The sequence below is a fragment of the Sceloporus occidentalis genome, unplaced genomic scaffold, assembly GCF_023333645.1.
Source record: "Sceloporus occidentalis isolate IW3139 unplaced genomic scaffold, rSceOcc1.0.p SCAF_1, whole genome shotgun sequence".
Lineage (NCBI taxonomy): Eukaryota > Metazoa > Chordata > Lepidosauria > Squamata > Phrynosomatidae > Sceloporus > Sceloporus occidentalis.
In genome coordinates this window covers 8,762,241-8,774,866 of record NW_028316981.1, presented here as the reverse complement: position 1 = coordinate 8,774,866, position 12,626 = coordinate 8,762,241, and the positions used below count along the sequence as shown (strand labels likewise).

Here is a 12,626-nt window from a genome sequence, read left to right as displayed (position 1 = left end):
TTAAAACAGATAACATTATAGCAAACTAGTAATGCCATAAGCTTAACTTTAAAATGAACTGTTACAGAATTGTCAGGTAACCCTGGAAATCACCAACTGGATTACAATACAAACAAATACATCACCTACATACTACAAGAATTGCCCATGGGGGAAATGAGGGGTTTTAATCCCATAGCTACTTACCTGCTGTCAGGTAAGCTTACATTATGGAGCATAAATTTTAATTGCAAAATATTCTTCTAACATACAAATTGGAACAAAAACGTAAAACATAGCTTTTGGGGACAATACAAAAGATTATTTCTAAATCATAACTGTGAGAAAACAACACCAAATGTATTACCTCAGTCTAACTATATAAACTTTTCTAAACATTTCCACATCAGATTTTAAACTTTTTATACCTTTTTGCACATGACAATATTTACCATCAAATAATAATTTTACATGACCTGGTCAACAAAAACTTGAAACAAAATTATCTGCCTGATCATTACTGTAAGTATTTTGACTTAATTTTTATCTGACATAGCATTAAGAGATTCTGTATTGTTTACAACAATTCCAACAAAGTTGAAAGAAAACATCTGAGCAAGCAGAACCAGTCTACAAAAGCTTGTGCTACAACTTCTTTTGCACAATTCATCTCAAAGGTGCTACAAGATCTCCTTGTATAATGGTATTCCAGACTAACACAGCTATGTCTCTGAATGCCAAGAAAGTTGGAATAAAATTATCAGGGCTTTTTTTCTGACAAAAAAATTGGTTGTCAGTTCTTTCGTATGAAATAAGGGATCTCTTCCTACTACAGCTCTTCCCAAATATCCAGTACTTAAATGGTTCCCTGTACATGTGAACTCCTTAATGTTAATTGAGACTGTCTTCTTAAGTGAGTTTTTTCCATACTCTCAAGTGTTTAAATGAAAAGTGGCAATAGGCAATTGTGTGGCTGCAGACATGGAAGAACCAGTATGATCTTTGGGACCCTCACTCATCCAATGACGATCCTAGCAGTCAGCTTTACAGGCAAACACAGGACTATAAAATGCTGTATTAGGTATCCTCCCATCCAAGAACTACAAAAGCCATGCCACTTCAATGTTTCCAAAGGAGACTGGAATGGCACTTCTATTGGCACAAAATGGTGGATGCAATGTCATTTCCACTCAACCCAAAATGGCAGTCCTGACAACATTTTGCAGCCCTCAGGGGTCCCAGATCAACCCAAAATCTGATGGCAAGACCACGTCACCTCTTTTGCTTGCTCTCATTTGAACTGCTACTCTCTTGTGTGAGTTGCTTGATGGCAAATCAGGTGTATCTTCTGAATGAAACTCTTTCCACACTCTAAGCATTTAAATGGCTTCTCTCCTGTGTGAATTCTTTGATGGCAAGTGAGGTGAGCTTTCCGACTGAAGTTCTTTCCACACTCTGAGCATTCAAATGGTTTCTCTCCTGTGTGAACTCTCTGATGACAAGTGAGGTCCCTCTTCCGGCAAAAGCTTTTGCCACACTCCAAGCATTTAAATGGTTTTTCCCCAGTGTGAGCTGTTTGATGCCGAGTGAGGTGTATCTTCAGCCTGAAATGTTTTCCACATTCCAAGCACTGAAAGGGCTTCTCTCCTGTATGACCATTTTGAGAACAAGTGAGGTCTGTCTTCTGAGTCAACTTCTTTCCGTACTCCAACCATTTGAATGGTTCTTCCTCTGTATGAGATGCATGATGAGAAATGAAGTATGCCTTTTGGCTGAAACTTTTTCCACACTCCAAGCATCTAAATGGTTTCTCTCCTGTGTGAATTCTTTGATGATAAGTGAGGTGTGTCTTCCGACTGAAGCTTCTTCCACACTCCAAACACTGAAATGGTTTCTCGCCTGTATGAACTCTTTGATGACAGGTGAGGTCTGTCTTCTGACAGAAGCTCTTTCCACACTCCAAGCATTTAAATGGCTTCTTCCCTGTGTGAATGGTTTGATGACGAAGGAGGAGTGACTTTTGACTGAAGTCCTTTCCACATTCCAAGCATTTAAATGGTTTCTCTCCTGTATGGACTCTTTGATGACAAATAAGATGTGTCCTTCGAATGAAGCTCTTCCCACACTCCAAGCATTTAAATGGCTTCTCTCCTGTGTGAACTTTTTGATGACAAACAAGAAGCGACTTCTGACTGTAGCCCTTTCCACAGTCCAAGCATTTAAATGGTTTCTCCACTCTGTGAGTTCCTTGGTGCCGAATAAGGTGTGCCTTGTGACAGAAGTCCTTGCCACATTCTGAGCATTTAAAAGGTTTCTTCCCTGTGTGAGATACTCTGTGACGATTCATGCTTCTTTTCCAACTGAAGCGCTTCCCACACTCCAAGCATTGATATTGCTTATCTCCTGAATGAGTTCTTTGATGAAAAGTGAGGTGTGCCTTCTGAGTGAAACTTTTTCCACATTCCAAGCACTGAAATGGTTTCTCTCCTGTGTGAGCTGCTTGATGACAAGTCAGCTGCATCTTCTCAATGAAGCTCTTTCCACAATCTGAGGATTCAGATGGTTTGTGGCTCATCTGATTTCTCTGATGGGAAATGAGGTCTTTCCTAACTCTGGTGAGGCTTCCACACTCACCAGCTTTGAAAGACATCTCCCCTGTGTGAGTTCTCATATGGGAATCAAGGCTTTGTTTACAACTGAAGCTTCTTCCACATAGTAGACAAGTACATGCATTCCTTTTCTTTCCCCGTTGTGTCCTTTCTTGGACTGAGATTCCACAGACCTCCCCACCTTGGAAAGCAGAGGCTTTGTTCCTACTTCTCCCATAAGCTTCAGTGTTTCTTCCTTTCTGTTCCATCTGTTTCCATCTGACTCTTTTGAACAATCTCCTGCATGGTTCCCCTTCATTCTCACCCAATTTCCAATCACCATCTGGAAGGCAAAATAAAAGAGCTTGTTAAAACTCCAGAGAGAAATGGAAACTGGCCTCAGAGTGTTAACACAATTGGTTAGCTGACATCCATTTTCATCAATGTGAGGAGGCTATTGGAGAGGGAACCTGAGCCTTTCCATTGCTCATTTAGAGAGAAGAGTATAGTGTCCAGTTCTGGGCACTACAACTCATGAAAGATGTTGAGGAGCTGGAACATGTCCAGAGGAGGGCAACCAAAATGGTGAAAGGTCTGGAAACCATGCCTTATAAGGAAAAACTTAGGGAGCTGTTTAAGCCTGAAGAAGAGAAGGTTAAGAGGGGATATGATAGCCATGTTAACATTTGAAGAGATGTCACATTGAGGATGAAGCAAGAGTGTTTTCTGCAGCTCCAGAGATTAAGACACAAAGCAATGGATGCAACTACAGATAATGAGATTCCACCTAAACATTAGGAAGAACTCCCTGGTGGTAAGAGCTGTTCAGCAGTGGAATATGTTGCATTGGAGAGTGATGGAGTCTCCTTCTTTGGAAGGAGCTTTTAAACAGAGCCTGGATGGCCATCTGTCACAGGTACTTTGATTGTACATTCCTTTATGACAGAATGGGGTTGAACTGGATGGCCCCTTGTGGTCCCTGCCAGCTCAACGATTCTATGATTCTAGGAGCTCCACTAAACCCCCTCCTTCAACTACAGAAGTCCACAGAAGGTCATTACATAAGCAGGATTTTGTAGCTTGGAGTGGTTGCTCAGTATGGTTTTCCCTTTTAACCACTCCATTCATTTTTGTCCCTTGGCACCTTTCATTTTATCCTCTAAAAGTATAGACAGGAACTATCTGGATTTTTCCAGACCTTGGGATGCTGTGGGAGATATATTGGCTGCCCTGAGGCTCTAGAATAATCTGTAGTTGGGATTAGAGTCTGAGTATCTGTGGATTCAAAGATGTAATTAATACTTGATAATTATAATACTGAAAGACAACAAGGTATTTTTCAAACCTTGGGAGATTCCTCACTTGCAGGTGAGACAAAGAACCCATTTTTTTCTTCATCTACCATTTCTGTGAACTTTCTCTTCACAATCTCCCTTAGGAATCAAACCCTATAGACATAGGAAGCACTGAAAAATTGGCTCACTGCAAAAAACAAAACTAAAGTAAAAAATAAATAAATATTAAACTAAAAATAAACAACTTAAAAAACAAACAACTTCTAATCCTAAATTTAACCCACTTTGGGGGGGGGGGAGATCCTTGTTTTCTTACTGAGAGCACTACAAAATAACTTCCTATCTAACAGGGCAGGAGAATAATTGTGTGAATCACGATCCACACATGTGAAAATCAGACAAGTGAGGATTATAATCCAAGAAAGGATTTATATCTCGCGATTCAGTACTAGTCTCTATATTTGCTAACCAGCTCCTACCTTTGCACCTTAGTTCTCCTTTTCTCTTCTCTTCTCAGGAAGGAATGGACATATCATTCCCTCTGTTTCGTCTAACTGCTCACCCTCCTTCTGCAACATTCAGCTGCTTTTGTGTGCCTTTGAGCAACTAAATGAGAGAAACCAGACTCCCCTCTCCTGAAGAAGTGAGCCACTAAAATGTATTTGCTCTTTAGAGGAGAAGCTCCCTCTTTTGACTTCTTCTTGGCCCTCTGACTAGTCAATCCTTCATTCTCTATGACAACTGGAGATAATCACTATGGCAATTGGTGAAAGCCAAACTGTCCTTTTGGGGAACACCTTTGAGGATACCCAGTCTCTCCCAGTAATCCATGCTTAGCAACACATCTAGCATGTTAAAAGCAGAAAAAAGTAAGGAGTAAAGCTCTACATGCTTTGAGATGGTCAAATACCCTATATTTTGGACTAGTTTGGACTATTATGAGAAAAGCCCTTGTTCAGGGGCCTTCAGAAGAAATTAATGAAGCTGAGAACACTCTCCAAAACGCAAGACCATTGATCATAAATAGTCTTTTTGTCTTTCTATATTCAGTGGTCCTGTGTTTTGGAGAGTTCTCAACTCCAGTGATTTCTGGTAAAGGTCTCTGGACAAGGCCGTTTCCCATCCAGGTCAAAATGTATTAGGCTATTTTAAAAGCAGTAACAGTTGGCTACTTCAGAGGCTGTGGAGCTTGTCTCCTTACTGTTTTCTAGCAAAACATCTGGACCTGACATCATTCACTGTAACCTTGACAAAAGTCTGAAGAAACCTCAGAAATCAGCCAGGGTGAATGAGAACTTGGCTTTCTAAAATACAGGAAGGTTGATGAGGCCATAATGATTTTTTGGCACATACCTGATGAATTGCAAGAAAGAAATAGAATTACCTAGAGAGAACACAAGCCTGAAATTCTCTTCCATCATTTCCCTATGAAGAGCTCTTTGGCTTGGGTCCAGCAGAGCCCACTCCTCCTTTGTGAAATTCACAGCCACTTCCTCAAAGATCACCTGAAGAAAGACATGTTACTGATCAGTTAAAAGTACCAGCCCAATAGGAAGAAAATGTAGCTTGGATTACTCAACTAGATTTCAATTATTAAACAGGACATTCAAAGTGGATATCTTTGATGAAGGGAAAATAGTCTTTCATGCCCAGGGAGAGGGTCAAGGATACCCAGCCCTCCAGGAATCCTTCCCCCTACCTGATCCAGTCTCACTGAAGCTGCATCAAGACCATCAAAACCAAAAGATGAACTAATACATGTTGGTTGTGTCCTTGTTCCATCCCCTGTGAGGGACACAAAAGGAGAAAGGGGGAGTTTGTTGAGGCACCAGACCTCTTTGACAAAGAAGGTTATATACCTCACAAAACTAGAAATCCCAGAATTCCATAGCACTGACCCATGGTGTCAAACTGCATTAATTCTACCGCGTAATTGCCTACAAAGAGATGTGAGACTCAAACCATATTCACAAACCATAACAAAAAGAATTGGTTCGAGGAAAATTTCCCCCAGATTGATTTCTCTCTCTCTCTCTCTCTCTCTCTCTCTCTTTAAGGCCTTTGTCTACTGTCTCTAAACTTATGTGGGCATAATATACAGTGGAGAAAAACATTAAATAAATAAACAAAACTGTTTTTAGAAACATCTAAAACTCCTGTTTAAAATTAGTTTAAATGTTTTAAAAGTGCTAATTCACTCAAGAGGGTAGAACACTGATGTTGGAGTTAAAAGAATGAAGTTGGTTTAAAAAGAAAATGGGGGGGGGGGAGTACAGAGAATACATTTGGTTGTCTGGATTGGTCATGTCCAGCTTCACACTGAGAATCTTTCTTTCATTCTCATCAGGAAAGGAAGTGAGTATTCCCTTTCTAACCCATACATCTACAAAGAATAAATTCCTCAAACTCCCTGTAAGGACTAGAGATGCTCATCTAAAAAGGAATGCTGACTGATGCTTTCAGGCATGAGGAGATGTTGGAGGGGACGGGCAGTAGAGATGATGGTTGGAAAACTGAACATGAAGACTCCATACTGCATTCACCACCCATCTTTTTGCAGGACCACATTGGTTTCTCTTATTAAGTCCCAAATTTTAACTGAGATTGCCCTGCAAAGTATCTTTCAGTTCAAACCTACACAGAGGAACGATGTCATTAAGGACTTCTTGGTGTGTGTCTGTACCTTAATAGAAGGAGGTTTTTTTTTTTCCTGATTATGGCTGTTGTCTTGTTCCAGGGCCTCACAAAGAAAGAGGGCAGGAGATGTAGATAGACTTGAGGATTGCTTGGGATAGGCAGGACACCAACCTCCCAAAGCAACACTTCCATTGCTATTTCCTTCCTTATATACATATGGTTTCAATCCTTACCCACTGAGGCAGAGACTCTGTCCCCATCCGGCATGATCCACATGGTCTCAAGACACTTTTCTGCCTTAGCCATCTCTTCCACAAACATGACCTGCACCACAAGAAAGAGGAAGGGTCTCATTAAGAAAGGGAAGAATTAAGAAAAGGATGGAAGAGGGAAAGGTCAGACAGACCATCCACACTTTGTATGATTTCTGGGGGGGGGGGGGGGGATATACAGCAGGGACTTTTTAAAAAAACTGGTTGAGTCTCCCTTGCCTGGAATTCCAAAATACTCCAAACTTTTCTCATGGGTGGCTAAGATAGAGACACCTTTGTTTTCTGATGGTTTAATGTGCACAACATTATTAAAAATATTGTATAAAATTACCTTCAAGCTATGTGTATGAGGTGTACATAAAACATAAAGGAATTTTATGTTTAGATTAGGGTCCTATGCCCAAGATATTTCATTATAAAGATTTCTCCTTGACATGAATATCTAGTTGTAACTGACTGTAGGGGGTGGTGCTCATTTCTGTTACTAAGCCAAAGAGCCAGCGTTGTGAAAGACAACTCTCTGACCATTTGTCCAGTATGACTGCACCAAACACTGAGTACCCAGCTTGTTGGGAGCAATTAGCTTACACATTGTAAACCGCTTAGGGACTGCTTAAGTGCACTAATAAGCAGTATAGAAATGTACTTGCTATTGCTATTGCTACTGCTATTGTTGCCTTCCCATGAAGTGATACCTATTTATCTACTTGCACTTTTACATCCTTTCATACTGTTAGGTTGGCAGAAGCTGGGACTAGTGACAGGAGCTCACCTTATCATGTGGCACTTGGGCCTTGAATTGTCAACTTTCTGATCTTACAATAATCAGAATTGGCATCTTAACCACTAAGCCACTACATATACAATACAGGTATTTCAAAATCCCCTCCCCACCAAAAAAGAATCCCAGAACCCAAACACTTCTGGTCCCAAGCATTTCAGATAAGAGAGACTCAACATTGCATCCTTGAAAGTAAATATTCCCTTTGAAACAGCAAGGCTGTAACACTCTCACCTGCTGCTCTTTCTCGTTTTCTTCTTTGGCTCGACTCAGAAGCAAACCTTCTGCCAGAGCTACTGCCTGGGAACTGGTTTCTGTTCCACACTCCCTCAGCCAGCACTCCATCTCTGGGGGAAGAATGACTAAGAATTGCTCCAGGACCACTAGGTCCAGCATCTGAGCCTTGGTGTGTCTCTCTGGCTTCAGCCACTGACAGCAGAGATGGTGGAGTTGGCTACAAACCCTTCTGGGCCCTTCCACCTCTTCATAGCAGAACTGCCGGAAGCGCTGGCGCTGTACATCTAAATCAAGGACATTCTTCTCCAAGTTCTTCTTTGCCATTCTTTCCCCGAATGCTCCACTCCACTTAGCCTGAATGGCAGGAGGGCCTTTTCCTAACTTGAGCCCAACAGTCTCGCCTTCCCATCTTGACAGGTAGCTTCCAAAAGGGCAATTTTTTCACTTTTGCCAGATTGTCCTGCAAGGTTAAAAGAGTAGGAAAATTAGTGGGGAGAGAGGCTGTAAGAAAACCAACTAACCAAGATATTTGGTGAGGGAGTTGTGGCTCTGTTGAAAGAAAAGATCCAGAAATGTGACAAATGGGTATCTACTGCATATTAGAGAGTGAGGGCAGACTGCCCTGGATGGGGAACACACAGGGGATGTTTCTGAGGAAGTCATATTCCATGAACAGGAAGTAGACACCTGGAGGAATGTGACACAAAGAAGTATAAAGACCAGGATTCGTTCTGTGATCTTGAAGCTACAGAATCAATTTGAAGCTCTCTCCCCTATCAGAGATAACAAGGAAGAGCAGCCGTGCAGGCTTAGGGAACATGCAGGAGACCTTGGTAGATTCAACATGTGGAATGGCCTCATCCAAGTCTTGGAAGAGGTGCGTGGTAGTGGTAGGGGACTAGTGGTTTGCGGGCCTGACAAGATGTTTGAGAGGTATGCTATCTCACTGGGGCAAAAATCTGTGATATAACAGGGAGGCTGACAAGGCTCATCAAGACCACTGATCATTACCCCTTCCTTTTGGTTTATGTGGGAATCAATTACACTGCAAGGTATAGCCTTCAGACTATCATAAGGGATTATGAGGCTCTGGGTAGGAAGCTGAAAGAGCTGGATGCACAGGTTGTCATTGCATCTCTTCTTCCAGTTGAATGCCATAGTACAGTAAAGGAGAGAAAAACACCAGGGGCTAATAATTGGCTTCATAAATGTGCCACCAAGAACAATTTGGCTTCTTGGACCGCAGCCTTTCAGGAGGATGAACCTCTGGCAAGGGATGGGTTGCAACTCAGTGTAAAAAAGTCAATATGATCCTAGGTTGCATCAATAGGAGTGCAGTGTCCAGATCAAGAAAAGTAATAGTACCATTCCATTTTGCTTTGGATAGAAAATAGGACACAGAGCAATGGATTCAAACTACAGGAAAAGAGATTGCTCCCAAATATTAGGAAGAACTTCCTGAGGGTCAGAGATATATGACAGTGGAAGACACTCCCTCAGAGAATGGTGGAGTCTCCTTCTTTGGAGGTCTTTAAACAGAGGCTGGATGGCCATCTGTGACAAGTGCTTTGATCGTGAGTTCCTGCATAGCAGAATGGGGTTGGACTGGCTGGCCCTTGAGGGTTTCTTCCAACTCTGCGATTCTATGATTCTACCAAAAATGATGCCTCTAGGACATGGAGCAATGCATGCAATCCTCTGACTTGGGTCCAAAACACACTGCAGAAACAATCCAGCTTGAGACGGCTTTAACTGCCCTGCCTTGATGCTAGGGAATACTGGGAACTGTAGTTTTATGAGACGTTTAGCCTTCTCTGTCAGAGAGCTCTGGTGCCACAATAAACTTACACTCATCACTCCACATTTGTGGCTTTGACTTTTGCAGATTTGATTATCCACAGATTTTATTAATATGTTCTCTCTAGGAATATCTAGGTCCTCCAATGCAACTTTAACCAAATGTCACACTGAAGGACCTTTAAATTCCTAGAAAGAACACTCTACTAGGCCTCTGTAGCTCCTCTGGCGCAACTCTATGGTCAATGTCTGGCAGGTGTTGACCGCAGAGTTGCACTGGAGGATCTAGAGATTCCTAGAGAGGCATCCTCTCAGGTTAAAGACACAGTGTTTTCTGTTATTTGCAATTTCCCCACATTCACTGGGCCCCAACCCAAGTTAATGTGGAAGGATTATTATTATTATTAACCTTTATTTATGAAGCGCTGTAAATTTACACAGCGCTGTACATGCAATCTTTTTAGTTAGACGGTTCCCTGCCCTCGGGCTTACAATCTAAAAAGACATGACACAGAAGGAGAAGGGAGTGGTGGAGGGAAGGGTAAGAGGTCCAGCAGTTCCTCTCTACCTCCAAGGCCTGGACCAAGGCAGATGGACTGGAGGGAGGGCTTGGCTTCATAATGGATGGTTAATCTTCTTCCAGGGAAAATACATACTCTCAAGTAGGATAATACATATACCGTACATAGCAATACAGGAAATGGTTTGATAAACAGGCACCAAAAGAACATCAAATAGTAAGCGACAATTATGCAATGCCTGGGAAGGCTTCTCTGAACAGGATGGTCTTCAACTCCGTTTTGAAGCTGGTTAAAGAAGTGATGGCTCTTGCTTGTGGGGGAAGAAGGTTCCAGGAGTGAGGGGCAGCGAGTGAAAAGGGGCGAATCCGAGATGGGGCAGAGGAAATCCTGGGCTGAGACAGCAGACCTTGACTACCAGAACGGAGAGCCCTAGTGGGAAGGTGAGGAGAAAGAAGGTCTGATAAGTAAGGGGGGGCAGCCCATGGAGGGCTTTGAATGTCGACAGCAGGAGCTTGTACTGAATACGGAAAGGGTGCCAGTGAAGGGATGCCAACACAGGAGAGATGTGGTCAGAGCGGTGGGCGGATGTGATAATGCGTGCAGCTGAATGCTGGACAGAGATTAAAGGACGGAGGTGAGAAAGAGGAAGCCCTGCCAGAAGGATGTTACAGTAATCAAGTCGTGAGATCACTAGGGCATGGACCAGGATCTTGGCAGTAGAGGCGGAGAGATAAGGTCGGATTTTGGCAATATTGTACAAAAAGAATCTACAAGCCTTGGCTGTGGTCTGGATCTCAGGATTCCCTAGCACTGAGCCAGGGCAGTTAAAGGGGTCTCAAACTGGATTGTTTCTGCAGTGTTTTGGACCTTGGTTGTGTGACCAGCTCCACCTGCTGAAAGTACCCTCCTCCCTTCCAGTTTCCCCTGTGTCAAACCCAGCATCCCCTTCCATCGCCCCTTTCCCCCTCTCCCCTGCCTTGCATCTTCCCTTCTCCCTCCCATGGCAGCCCTATGGATCTCCTCCTCTGGGCAAACCCACAAAAGGAGGGATGAAGGGAGGAGAAACTGACCAGGTATCCTTTGGGGTGGGAGGAAAGGCCAAGCCAAGCCCAGAGAAAGGGGGCAGAGGGGGCTGGGATGGGAGGATCAGCCCCTGCTCCTCCTCCTTCAGAGCCCTCCAAGGACTGGCAGCCACTCTGGGGGGAAATGCCCTGTGGTGCCTCTCTAGGAAGAGACACACCAGCACACCTCTATGGCCGGAAGGGGAGGGCCCAAGGAGGAGAGTGAGTGACAGTTCTGATTCATTTTAGTGCTCAGTTGGGTCTTGTCTAGTCCTTCCATGGCTGCCCTCCCCATCCCTAGCCTTCCTCTGGTTTCTTGGCTGCAGTCTGCATTCTGGTCAATGAGAAAATCATTTCAACATTTCCATCTCATGGTTGCCTAGGTTGGATTAAAAGTAAATCCTCCATTAGTCTCTTAAGAGGCTGGAGGAGGAAGAATTTGAAACCTGCTGAAGATCAAAGAACTGCAGGAAGTCACTTTAATGTATGTCTTCTCTGTTTGTGATGCTGAGTGTTTGTTCACTGTGGCCTTATGTGTAAGTTGTTGTCTTTTATTACTAATAAACATAAAAAAAACAACCCTCCATGACCGTTGTTTTTCTTTTCTTTGTGTTCAGCCACAAGACTGATTTTGCACTTTCTTCTTTGACTTTCCTTAGTGATTGTTCCAAGTCTGTAATGCTTTTCATTGGTAGTAGTCTCATCCCCATACACTTTCAACTAGTAGTACAGTGTCATCTGCATATGCTTTCCACTGGTAGCATGTTGTTGTCTGCATACACTTTCCACTAGTAGTACAGTCTCATCCACATACACTTTCAACTAGGAGTAGTGTCATCTGCATATGCTCTGACTAGTAGTATGATGTCATCTGCTTACACTTTCCACTAGTAGTAGTGTTATCTGCTTGCATTTTTGACTAGTAGTAGTGTCATCTGCATACGCTTTCCACTAGTAGTACAGAGTCATCTGCCTATACTTTCTGCTAGTAGTACAGTGTCGTCTGCATATTTTAGATAGTAGACATATTTTAGATCTGCATATTTTAAATCCTACAGTGGTCCCTCCACGTTCACCAGGGTTAAGAATGAATCATGTTTTTTTTTTCTTGGCATGATGCATTCAGAGGAGGTTTGTCCTTGCCTTCCCCTGAGGCTGAGAGCATGTGACTTGCCCAAAGTCACCCAGTGAGTTTCATAGCAGAGCTGGAAATTGAACTACGGTTTCCAGAGTCATAGACAACACTCAAACAACCATGCCACTTAGAGGAAGGCAACTGCTATACTTACAATCATAGAGGACTATCTAGACCAAATCCTTCTGGTGCAGAAATCCATCACTCCAGGACCCCAAGAGGTGAGCATCCAACTTACATTTAAAAACCTCCGACCACCTTCTCAAAAAATCTATCAGGAAATTTGTCCTAGTGTTAAGTTGGCATCTCCTTTCTCGCTGTCT

The 12,626-nt window shown here is 42.8% G+C and overlaps 1 protein-coding gene across 1 annotated transcript; it reads right to left on the bottom strand.

The window, feature by feature from the left end:
- Positions 1 to 11,313, bottom strand: LOC149320621 (uncharacterized). The gene is made up of 6 exons (XM_089503734.1): positions 11,178 to 11,313; positions 7,787 to 8,249; positions 6,733 to 6,823; positions 5,562 to 5,647; positions 5,247 to 5,367; positions 1 to 2,910 (listed from the first exon to the last, which is right to left on the bottom strand). Exons 2-6 carry the CDS (start codon positions 8,111 to 8,113, stop codon positions 1,283 to 1,285), a joined length of 2,253 nt encoding a protein of 750 aa, XP_089359860.1. The 5' UTR covers positions 8,114 to 8,249; positions 11,178 to 11,313; the 3' UTR covers positions 1 to 1,282.
- Between the last annotated feature and the right edge of the window lie 1,313 nt (positions 11,314 to 12,626).

Bases quoted from the DNA above. Each gene is read 5' to 3' on its own strand.
- LOC149320621 (XM_089503734.1), bottom strand. From the start codon at position 8,113: ATGGCAAAGAAGAACTTGGAGAAGAATGTCCTTGATTTAGATGTACAG. The intron at 5,648-6,732 runs GTAAGGATTGAA...TGTCCCTCACAG, and splicing joins CAGAGTCTCTGCCTCAGTGG to GGGATGGAACAAGGACACAA. The intron at 5,368-5,561 runs GTAGGGGGAAGG...GTCTTTCTTCAG, and splicing joins CTTCAGTGAGACTGGATCAG to GTGATCTTTGAGGAAGTGGC.